This window comes from Pseudomyrmex gracilis, unplaced genomic scaffold (genome assembly GCF_002006095.1).
Source record: "Pseudomyrmex gracilis isolate BER0280 unplaced genomic scaffold, ASM200609v1 scaffold_130, whole genome shotgun sequence".
Lineage (NCBI taxonomy): Eukaryota > Metazoa > Arthropoda > Insecta > Hymenoptera > Formicidae > Pseudomyrmex > Pseudomyrmex gracilis.
In genome coordinates, this window is record NW_018020714.1 from 309,385 (window position 1) to 322,210 (window position 12,826).

Sequence of the window (12,826 nt, forward strand, 5' to 3'; positions counted from 1 at the left end):
GTCACGCGCGTTTCACGAGCGTTCCGCGGCGTGCATAGATTTACGGTCGCCCTTGCGGCGAAGTGACTCACTGTCAGTGAGACAGCACCCGGACGATACTTTTTATCACCTCTCTCTCGTATAATTCCGCCGTGCAACTGTCACAATCCGGATGTAGCCCCAACGTCCGTCGCGCGTCCAGCTCTGTCTAGAAACGTCGGAGGCCTTCACGGGGATCGGCCATGCGCCACGTTTGTAACAAACGAACGAACGAACGCGCGCGTAACAGCCGCGTGAATGTGACCGTATCTCGATTCTATTAAATATTTATGAAGCTCCGAGACGTGTGTGTGAGCGCGCGCGCGCGCGCGCGCGATGCGTTACATAATACCTTGCAGCAGGATGTAAGATGAACAACATGAACAGGTCGCATATCTAAGCAAAAAAATCAGCTATTTCCCGGGAGCATCAATCACTTAACGTCCTGTAAAATTAATGGTATGTTAAACGTGCCACGGAATAACTGGTTTTTTTTTGTTTATCATTAATTTAGCTTAAATTAATTATATTCAACTCTTTTTGTTAAGCATTATTAATTATACTAGATTTTCTCCCTTTCTCTTCCTCCAAAGTGAGTCTCCGTTAAAGTCTCATATTTATATGCGTTTGTAAAACAGATATACTCTTTTTAATGTTATAATATTTCAATTATTTCTTTCTCGCTCACTGAATCCATTTAGCGAAATTAGTCTAATTTCCTCTCGCATTCGAGAAATATATTGAGATTATTTATAATATCGCGTGGGTTGAGAATAATTCTGTTCCCGTTCCCGTATACGGAGATAGTAAAACGCGACGAGACAGATTTTGCGCGGTACATCAATCCGCCCCGTGGAACATTGTGGCCGCGCAATAATTTTACCGTGCATTACAGTCCCAATGCCGGGCAGCCGCAAGTGTCGGCAGTTACTGCAGGTTTTGGTGATGCGCTAACCGCAGCTTTGGACGTAATGGCCTTTGCACATGACTTCGACTTATCCACCGCGACGGAGGGTATACCCACCAATATCGACGCGAAGCAGACGAAAACGACGGCGCAGCCGAACAAAGCCGCCGCCCCGAGTGACCAACAACAGACGAAGACGACGGCCCAGAATAATCCGGGAACGGCGATGAGTGCTCAACCGTATAAACAACCCATCGGGGAACCGAGTAGATTGTCGGGTCTCACGGAGTTAATCGACATCTCCAACGATCCGGTTAAGAACGTTGAAGCGACGAACACGAAGAATACAAATCGTAAGTAAAAACCCAATGACGTTTTATCGATATGTAAGAGCGACGTATAAATGATGATATCTCCCGCTTTTGGTCGCGCGCTTCCTGTAAAAACGCAATTCGACACGCGATGGCATTAAATGACACCCGCGCGCGTTAAAATGCAGATACGAATGCGCTCGAAGCTGTCGAAGAAGCTGTCGAAGATCCATTTCTGGAACTCGCTATCGCTTCCGAGACCACGACAGATTACGAAACTCTATTGCGAATAGCAAAGTCCGCTCTGGCCACGAGCGAAGCTTCGATGAAAACCACGGTCGACCCACAAATTCTGGCACACCTCGGCATGATCGCCCCGCCGACCGCTGAGAAATCCATTGTCATTAAGAAGCAATACTTCGTGGAATCCAGCGACAATGATCTTGGCGGTAAATAAAAGATCTTATTAAAAACTTTGCGACAAAAATATCGAAAAATTGGTCTATACGTAATATATTAACAATTATTATTATTTTATTATGTTTGAATTAATAGTATTTATTTTATATTAACAATTTATATTTTATACAAATGTTACACGTCTCCAATAAAAATCAGAGAGATTTATGTCTCTCTTTGCAGGTGACAATTTGCTCGGCACCGAGGCTCGTCTGCGAAGAATAAAATCAGCGAATAACAGATTCATCACGTCGAAACGGTCGCGCCGCGATAACGACGACGACAGTTCCTCGTCCGCCACGTCCGTCGAGCGTAGCCAGCAGCGCTATCGACCGCTGCTGAATGATCCGGAAGAGAAACTGACGAACCACATCGAAGGACGAAAGGCTTCCGTCGAAACGATCAAGTCGGAGATCAAGCAGAACGGCGGCGTTCCCGCGAAACTGTCGGACAAGTTCCAAAAACGTCGGCCAAAAACGGCCAAGAACAGGTAATAACAAGGTCGACAAAACGCGACGTGTGTCCTTCGACACAAATTTCGCGACAAATCATGCATCATTTATTCTCTAAAAGAGAGACGGAGACGCGCGTTATAGACAGAGAGATAAAGCGCGAAATATATATTTTTGTATTTGCGCGAAACACACAGGAGTTAAATGATTTTTCTGAAATATCTTGTGCATACACCGAGCGCGCGTAGAGCCGTGCGTTTTACAAGTTTGAAGTAAAAGCGAAAACTGCTAAAAATAAATATTACATTATATGGTTTTTTTTTTTTTTTTTTTTTTTTTTAAATAACTTTCGTTGCGCGGCACCGGAAAGTGCTGTTCGCCGCGAGCGGGGCGCGGAACAGATTTAAATTCTGCGGAACGTACAAATGTACGAACTGGATATCCGAACTAGAAAGTCGATATTTATCGAAGAGTAATCGTATCTAGCCGCGATAGTGGACAGCGCGGGAGATCTGACACTTCCGAGTGTATAATGATCAAACGACGCGTTAAACTGACACACGATTTTACTGACGCATTAATTAAATTCCACGCAATAATTATCTCACAACATTAGCCGCGCGATTTGCGTATATATACATATATATATATATACATATATGTATATACGCAAATCAAATCAAACGCTACGGAGATAGATTCTTAGCCGAATTGAAATCCAGTTACGCTCTCGACATTGTTGTCAACAACAAAATAACACGCCACAAAATTACCTTCGGTTTATTTGAAACGGCTATTCGCTTTGTTAACGGATAAGTCAACTTGATAAGCGACACGAGAATTTGCTGAGGAAAAAAGAAATGCAAACAACTTTCGAATTAATTCAATTTGCGTAAATTTACACTCTGAAATAATATTGCGCGTCTCATCGAAACATCCGCGTCGACTTTGTCGAGAGCTTGCTTACTTCTACCAAGTTTCAATTGTCACCTTCGAAGAGTTTCGTTTCAATTACTAATTCATTCAATTAAAACAACGCTATCTTCGAGAACGGAAAATCGACGACGTTTGACATTTTCGTTAAAAAAAGACCTTGTCTTCCGGCAGATTAAAGAATCTACATATGGTTCAACGAATATCCGGCGACGTACTGTCCGATATCGACAATCGATCGACTGTGCTTCCTTAATCGCGCTTTTTTTTCACGACATATATGCACAGGGTATCGCCTAAGGAAATGGACGAGCCGCAGGCGAGGAGAAGGGAATCGATTGAGCGAAGCAGAGCGACCTGTTCGCCGCCGACGTCGCCCTCGGATCCGCTCGAGCCGTGGAGCACGCGTGGTATCACCGACATGAACACGTTATTGGCCTGGCAGGAGAACGCACCGGACAGTCCTTAATATGACTTTATGACATTTTGCGATGCGCCTCTGGATCCCTGCGGGATCGGTCAGAGGACATGTCGGGTCGTACACGTGTGGTACGTACCGATCGCGCATAAAGAAATTTGCCGCTCGAACGAGCCGTTTATCTCGGAAACATTGCGTAAGAGGAAAAATTGCAAAATGATACACACAGTTTTGTGCGATGCGGATTTTTCTACGCGTCTTTCGCTCGAGAGGCGCGGAAAATGCGATTTTGATCCTATCCAAGATAGAGAACTCTTAGAAATATAAAAATCAGGGATTTTTTTAAAATGTGAATAATAAATAAACATGTATGTATTTTAAAGAGCGCAAGATATATTTTAATCGAAAACGTCTTTTTATACGCGTTAAAGAAGATTGGCTTATCGTATCTCCGGAAGTTTGAAGGCGCGGATTAGAAGCGCATAAATTAGTTTTTTGGAACGCCGATATCGCTTGAAAGGAGCTTGAGCCTTCGTTCGGGTAACTCGAGAGCGAGCTGAGCGGTTTGCAAAAGAGTGCTTTTTCGATCGATTCGCGAGCCGATTTGCATACATAGCGGCATTGTTGTGTGTACAAGTACTCTGTTAACGTAGGTATATTACTCAATCTCACTCGGCGCGCGTATCTCATTATAGAAAGCACGCCGTCAAGTAACAGGTTTCTCTGCATAACGATAATTATAAAAGCAAACACACATGCCAGGGACCAAACGATGTGACGTTAACTCACCGTTACGTAACTTCTGAAGAACGGGTTGGCCTCTCTCTCGCGATGAGAAATTTTCGCGTGCGGGCGCGCGCGCGCATGTCTATTAAAACGAGCCACTGTGGAATTTCTCAAAGATAGTAGAGTGTACGTATCTATGTAGCGAAACGCAACATACCATTGCCTCACTATGGAAGACGCTTCCGACTTTGAGGGAAATTTCCACATTTTGCTCTCCTCTTACGCGAGATTCACTGATTATATTATACGCAACTAAAACACTCTCTCGACGAGTTATTATTTGCGAGCTGCAGAGACGTGAGGTCACTTCTCCGCTGGCTGTAATATAATTATACAAGTGTGGTTTGTCTCTAAATCAATTGCAGTTTTTGTATTAGTTGTAAGTTTGAAGGTGCGATAATATTTTGCTCCGAATTGAAAATTTGTCACGTTCTACACATACATATATATGTACATATTAGATACTTTTATCCAGAGAGATTCCTTTCTGTAAATATTGTATCTCTCTGCATATAAATTCTATTTGTATATACAAGTGAGAAGTGTGTGTGTGTGTGTGTGTGTGCGTACGCGAAATAAACTATTTTTAAGTTTTAACGATGATTTTTCAAGTTTTTTCTGTACTGTGAATTGTAATTTTTATAAACTGACCTTTTTCTCCTCTCCCTTCAATATTAATTTTATTTTCTTCTGCGTTTCATTGGCCATACGGCACTTTCAATCAAACTGTTTGACATGCCATTACTCGGAAATGTAAATTGCGTTACTGACAAAACAATCAACTCATACAAAATTGAGTTGTCGCATATACATACTCTCTCTCTCTCTCTCTGTTTTACGTTAATGCGTTAAGCAAATTTACTATATGTCGTTAAACACGTCATACAGTCTTCGCTCCCGAAATTTGCTTCTTTCATAAAATCATTTTGTGTGTAACGTGCGCGCGCGCGCGCGCGTGTGTGTGTGTGTTATTAGAGAGAGAGAGAGAGAGAGAGAGAGAGAGAAAATGTATTTAGCTACATTTATTTCTCTTCGCACAAAATTATTCGCGAGAGTAACATGTTTGAAAGTGTATTAAATGGTAAATCGGTGAAATTATCGAGAAATGAGCATGTCGAGAAAGAGAGAGAGAAACGGAAAAACAAAGAGAAAGAGAGAGAGAGAAAACCACTCGAAAATTTGAATTGCTCATAAGTATACAATTCACCGGCGGCTACGATATGTGTTAGTTTCTCGTCGACAATTTCCATCTGTTGTCGCGATATAGCGGCGAAAAGGAGTTGCGAAGGAGACGGCGAAACGTTCGGCGGAGAACTTGAGAAAGTTCTCTTTACCTCCCGCGTATTGAAACAGTAATGATATGAGAGGCGGCCTCGGCGGCTGCGATACACCGAAATGAAAACACGTGCAAGCAACGAACAACTTGCCGAACAAGCACGTTTATACGCTATAACATCTCCCGCGAGGGAACGATCGAACAAACAAATTTCGAAGGCACCACCACGCCGGAAATTCGCCGTGATATTACTATCGAGAGCTTTATAAATCGCACTTAGGTAGCGGTACTACGCGCTTGCCAAATAGTTCCACGGATCGTATCTTACCTGGAAGAGAAAATCGTTTATATATTTTATCCTCGCTCTTTTTTTTTTTCGCGTCCTAATGAAAATCTCGAGTTAAAGAGTTGTATTTTGTTCTCCTCACCCACACGCAGCAGGTGTTTTCACTTTGAAAAATTCGCCATTGTGTATATATGTGCAAAGTTACGCCCGCGATGAAGTAAAACTTTATTACAGATATACACGTCTAAATACACGGGATATGTACAATTCATCGCGAGATGAGATTCGGATCGCAAAGATTTCGGAAACGTCGAAATTACGTGGGGTAATTTTATGCCGAGCAGATACGCGCAAATTAAGTGAGATGAAATATAACCGGGAAATATAACCGGCTGTATTTTTCGCAACGCGGAAAAAAAAAGAGGGAGAAGAGGATAAATTTGGATATATAAAGCAATGTGCCACGCGAGCACAAATAAAAATATCGGAACCTCTGTATACCTGAGTGCCGAGCATTCCGAGCGCCGAACGATTTATCAGAGGGAGAGAAAGAAAGAGAGAGAAAGAGAGAGAGAGAGATCGGCGCCCCGCCCTTCTCGCAATACGTGGCGAATTTCGTTTTCTTTACACGCAGCGACGGCGAAATTCTCTCGGCGTCGTAATAAATGCGGAATTGAAATACTTTTACGCGTTGCTTAGGTATACGTCTCATTTCCCGTTTCGCGCATCGATCAAGCGCGCAAGACCCGCGAGAGGTCGTCGGTCTTTTGCGCCGAAGCCGATTTGCCCGCGTATATACCGAGCGGCGATATGAATTTCCGTTACGTTGCGCGATAAATTTCCTTACCAATCCGGGCATCTCGAACTGTCGAAGTCGCTAAATTGATTCGCGGCGGTTTGAAGTTGGCCACCTCGTGGAGGAAGGAAAAAAAGAGGGAGAGAAGGGAAAAGAAAAACTTCCATCGCGATTAAGGACGCGGCGCGCGCGCGCGCGCGAGCTGCGGTTTGAAGCGCAATTGCAGCTGACGCGCGTGACTAATCTCACGTTGACGATAAAGTTCCACCGGATGACAATTTACACCTTCTGTTTTTTTTCTCTGCGCGTCACGATAACAAAAGAAGAGAAAGAGAGAGAGAGAGAGAGAGAGAGAGAATGTACACATCGCTTACCGCGTATCTCAATGAAATAATGAAAATTATTATCGTATTTGTTTCAATTATGTCAGGTGCTTATATTTTATGGTAAATATTTATAGAAATTACTAGCGTGTATATAATATTGTTTGTGCATATGTAAATTACATTTAATCGATCAGAACACACATCAAGTCAATATTCAACATTCAATATGCTATTCATAAAAGCCGATGTTTTCAATCGTGATAAAATACGCTTAATGCCAATTGGCGAAATTTTTGACACACGCTACGAATAGATATTTGTTTTTTTATCTTTTCATGAGAAAGAGAAAGAGAGAGAAAAAAACAATGCGGGTATATAAATATTATTGTATATCTTAAAATGATCATCATTGTTCCTTCGCGAAGAGGTGAAAATATCACGTGCTATCAATTCGTGCTCGCACACGTCGGCGCTCGCACACATCCCCTGCGCGCAGTTTTCAATCGCGATGAAACATGCTTGATTCGAGATTTTCGGAGCATCCGAAATCTGTTTGATTTTTATCTGTTACGGGAGAAAAAAACAACATATTGTATATTTTATAACAGCGGAACGTTATATTTGTTCCTTCCGCGAGAAGAGGAGAAATCGCGCGTGTTCAGTCTCCCATCGCTATACATAGACTCATCGTCTGCAGTCGGTGGGAACGGATTGCGACAATACAAAGTACCAACGATCTTGACGGAGAAAGAAAGAGAGAGAGAAAGAGAGAGAGAAAGAGAGAGAGAGAGAGGCGGGGATATCAAGACCCGTTCTCGACAAGTCATAATTTTTATGGCGGTATCGTCTTGCAGGCGCGAGCTACGTACGGAAGGAAGACCTCGCGGAAATCCCGCCGCGGGGGAGAGGTCCATGATGGAATTGGTAGAAAAATCGACGGAACACGCGCGACGCGCGCGCGATATTTAATCATTTATCCCGGCGGAGGACGGAGGTGGCGTCTGAAGCGTCATTTGTTTCGACAGATCTGGGACGACGAACCCACACCCACACACATACTCTCTCTCTCTCTCTCTCTCTCTCTCTCTCTCTCTCTCTCTCTCTCTCTCTCTTCCTCTCTCACCGTTATAGCAGCGTCGATGGGCGTTGCAGTGCAAGGCTCTTTGGAAAGGATCAGCGCCGAGACGTCGGCAAGTAACTCCGACGGATATATCCCATTTTTCATCCCTCCTGTCTCCTCTCGTCGCACACCGTTATTTTTCAATATCCAATAACCCGTGCAGACGTGAAATTGTTCCGCCAATTTCGGCCGCCGAAATACACGCGCGTGTTTATCGAGTCAAGCACATACGTAAAACTAAAAGGATCTCGATTCTTTAATTGCGAAACGCTTTTGGACGAAACGATTTTGTTGATTAAAGATTCAAGGCTTCGCAAATAGATTCTTTGTCCGAAAAAAAACACGCAAAAATATTTATTCGCCGATAATGAAATCCGTACTTTTAACAACCAAACACCGATGTCTCAGGAAAATTAATATGAGGGAGAGAGACTTCTCGAAAATACACAAGTTATTGATATTATAAAAATTGTATAAAGGTCAGGTGTTGATAAAAAAAAAAAAAAAAAAAAAAAAAAAAAAAAAAAAAAAAAAAAAGCGAAATCCTCCCCTCTGTGGCTCAATCGCCATCTTGAAGATAAACGCTGTATATGTACTGAGAAATGTGTACGGATATCTCGAAACGAGGCGCTCTCCGTTGCAGAACGATTTGGAATACGGCAGAACATAAATGCACTCGACATGGGCAGCGTGGAAAGTGGCACGAGTAGGAAAGTATTCACTTTTATATTACGACCTGCAAACTGGGAGGGAGTCCGATAAAATCGGAAGTCGGGTAAAGTTCGAAAATGCGCAGCGTATGTGTGTACAGGATGTTCCACTTTTAGCGCGCCACCACCGCTTCTATCTATATATTGATTCTTCGATCAATTTCTTTCTCGGCGAGAGAAGAACGTCGAGGGAAGATGATCATTTATCATTTGACGTGAGTTTCTCAATTTTCGAGAAAATAAATGTCTTTTTTTTGGCTATTTTTAAATTGAAAAAATCTGACAGAAAAAAACAGTCGATCTAACAATAAGACTTCGATGAAATGTGAAACGATTCGAAGAAAGCTATTATTCGTTCTCGCAGTTGTAAGAGAGGTTTGAATTTCTTTAAGAAACATTCTCTGTGTCCAATATCTTAATTGCTTTACAATAACGCGGATTTCTGAAAGACCACGGACGGGGTCGGTCAATTATTGGGCAACTTTTCGGAATCAATATTCCGATCGGAATAATATCGACTTGTCTAGATTTTTCTTTTTCTTTTGAACGAAAGAGAAGAAAGAAAAACGAAGAAAACAGTCGGAATCACCGCGGAAAGCGGAATCGATTCCGAAAAGCCACGTAACAGCTGCTCAGATTTCCGAAGAGAATTTTGTGCTTATTGAAACAAATTAATATCGCGAATTTCAATTAAAACAAAGCGGTAAGCGAAACGTGAAGGGTCAACTCTCTATGTGTATGCAAATATCGTGAGCCAAGAATCGGCATCGAATAACAGGCACGCTCCTTACGTGCGTGTATGTAGGTCGATAGTAACGCGTGCACGAATCGCGATGGTGTCGAGAGGAAGGTACAATAGCCCGTGCCGAGTTGATCGGAACGACTCCTTTGTGCCGGAGAGACTCCGCCGCCCCTTTGTGAATGGCCGATGTTCGATCCGGCGTGTAGACACAGCTAACTCGGTCTCCTCCTACCCCGAATTTTAGGGGAAAGGTTTGCGGCCACCGCGCTCTGTTCTTCGCTACCCTCCGCGTTTTCCCTCTCGCTTTCTCGCGATTCTCCATTTCAACCTACATATATCCACCCTCGTTTCTGCTTTCGCCCGCGATCGTAACACCCTCGTGGGACCCAGTGCTGGTTTTAGACGCGTTCGGTGCCCTAAGCAAGACGCTTACGCTTTTCTTTTTATTGTTTTCCGTAAAAAAAACTCGAGACAGAGATTGAGAAAGAGAGAAATATCAAGTTCGAATATATACTTCTGTCTCGTAGAAAAAAAATATAGAAATTCTTGCGTATATAATTTAGAGTTTTTTTTACATATAAAAAAAAACTTATAAAATTTGCAGATAAATAAAACAATATAAAATTATATAGAAAAATCAATATTTGATAAAATGTTAAAAAAATATTTTCTTCTCTATAGTTTTTATATTTGTAGAAAATCGACGAGTTATAAAGTAGGTTTGTGAATTATATATATATATATAATTGTTAATTTGAAGAAGAATATATCCGGCCAGGTAAGAACTTGATATTTTCACAACTCAATTCAATTCGATATTTTTACAACAAACCTGACGACTCTATTTACCGCGCGTCATCTTAATTATTAACATCTGGATTTTTTTCTCGCGCGTGTGTGTGTGTGTGTGTCTGAATAAGAACTCGTCTCGTCGATCAATTCCTAAAGCCGGCACTGAAGTAGGTTTATAGGCGGTAAAGAAGAAAAGGAAGAGAGGGATGAAGCAACGACTTGACCGTCAGAGAAAATGACCGAAGACCGATTGTATGGCTCAAGGGGGCGGCGAGGGGGTGGAAATAGAGGAATAGTGGATGGTGTTCTTCTTCTGTCGCCGGGAACAATCAAAATCGCGTATTCTCTCGGTAAATTGGAAATCGAGAGTGCTATTGTACGAGCTCAAATTACTCGTCGATAGTCTGGTATACACGAATTCCCCTCCCCTCCTCAGAGCAGCTATGAACAAGCCTCTGTCGTATTTTTTTTTTTTTTTTTTTCCGGTCTGATAGAAAAAAAAGTTTCAATTTCCTATAGGATACATGAAAATGTGATACGATCAGTTTCGAGCTTTAACCCTGTAAAGTGTGTTCAAAAGAGGTGAACGAAACCGTATTACCTTTATTTTTTATGTTCGTTGCGCGATGTTAACGTTTGAATTCGCGCTTTGAAACAGTGGAAATTTATATTTATAGAGAATTTCGGTCCTTGAAAATACAGGATGCTTGAAACAAAATGTTAAAACATATATGGAAAAACTTGCACGCGCGTATTATTGTATATATTTTGTTTATCTGATGAATTTTTGTTGATTTGATTAATGACGGTGAACAAGTGAAGACTCTTTGATAACAAAGTACATTTGTTGCTGCACTTTGTGTGTTGTCAGTTTTACTTCTCTAAAAAGAAATTATTTTTACATAAGTGATATTTAGAAATTACTTTTGTGCACAAGTGTTAACATTCTTTTTTTAAGCATCCCGTATAAAAATCTTTGAATATTTTTGTACAATTTTTATAACATTCTTTCTTTTGGCAATGAACAAGTATCTAATTTTAGAACTACATAGATGTATACGCACAAATTTATTACACAAATCTAAACTACTTTCACGTAGCTCTATTCTTGAAAGTCAATTAACAAATTTCTACTCCAACGCGAACCTACGTGTAAGGCATACCTTAATCTTCCTCTCACCGCTCGGAATTTTGCAGCTAGGAATTTATTAAAGAGCCACGTGTCCTAATTTGAATTCAAGTCGCATGTCAATGGGAAGAGGTAGTCCTCGAGGCCCGAGGCCGATTCTCGCGCGTCCACCTTCATTTAGTCCAGATAATCGTACCTTTCAAACCTAAAGTGAAGCGAACTACTCCGACTCCGTCGGGTGTAGCAACCTCCTCTCCCCTCGCATCTCGACGACGGTCATTTACGTTGGTTGCGGCCGCGCCGATTTACACGCTCGACTTGAACAAGACCACGGCGAGTTAACGGCGCCCCGGTGACGCAGTCACGCCCGGCGGGGTTTGGGGAATCGGGTCGAGATACTCGTGTGTAATTACGGATCCGTCGATCGCACCGCATTCTGGCAGCTCCGCGAGCCTTGGTCGACCCAGGCCTACGTACGTCCAGAACCCGCCCCCTGAAGTGGCGTTACTCTCCGCAATGAATATAAATGTTTGCGATATTTGTGAGGGTTTTTTTTATCTCCCAATAAAAATAACAAAGAAGAAGAAAAAAAAGGAAAAAAAAAATTAGAAACATGCGTAGCCGTTATAAGCGATTCCTTTTCAAATCCTTCGATAATTTTCTTATTGCAAAAATCTTGAGTAACTCTTCCATATTAATATTAATACGTGATGACTAATTCAATAAAGACACATACGCGGACATCTTTTCGGTTTCAACGTGTATGTGTGTGTGTGTGTGTGTGTGTGTTGCAACGATGGTGCATTATTACCGATTGTTGCATTTGCAAACTATCCCGCAGGCTTCGTAATAACAAAGCTTAGCAAGCCCCGCGCGCGCACTGATATTCTTGGGAACGAGCAGGCGGTCTTTCGTCTGCGGATCTCAACTAATGGCGCGAGAGAGGGCCAACTCTACTGTCGTCACGTTGTCCGCTCATGCACGTTCGTTACTACTTACTTAGCGACCGGACACTCGAGCGAACTCGACGGCGGCGGCGGCGGTGGCTCCTGTCCGTCCGTCCGTCATCGATTTCGCCGCTTCATCGATCGTTACAGAACACGCGACCACTCGGTTAATCCTTAAGCACGAAAGCTCGTTTATCTTTATCGGTGTTTCTGAGCCTCGGGGATGCCGGGAGCACTTTTGTGTAAGAAGATTACCTTTGTCGGCAAAAGTGGGAAATCTTTCCCCCGTCGTTAATGCCCGCTGACCTGTCCTCATTCCGTCCGCACTTTCGCAATCATATTTTTATTGCCATATATTGTGTACATATGTGTTAATCTTTTCTTTATATATATGTATTTTGCGCGTTATCGAAGTACA

General features: G+C 42.3%; 1 protein-coding gene and 1 pseudogene across 1 annotated transcript in view; both read left to right on the top strand.

The window, feature by feature from the left end:
• LOC109856664 overlaps nt 1-4,840 on the top strand; it is a 29,312-nt gene extending 24,472 nt beyond the window's left edge. The window contains exons 10-13 of the mRNA XM_020432193.1: nt 914-1,278; nt 1,425-1,685; nt 1,879-2,185; nt 3,369-4,840. Coding sequence (XP_020287782.1) covers nt 914-1,278; nt 1,425-1,685; nt 1,879-2,185; nt 3,369-3,549 — 1,114 coding nt within the window. The 3' untranslated portion in view covers nt 3,550-4,840. The remainder of the gene's footprint in view (nt 1-913; nt 1,279-1,424; nt 1,686-1,878; nt 2,186-3,368) is intronic.
• Nucleotides 4,841-7,065: 2,225 nt separating this feature from the next.
• LOC109856678 lies at nt 7,066-11,981 on the top strand (annotated as a pseudogene).
• The last annotated feature ends 845 nt before the right edge of the window (nt 11,982-12,826 follow it).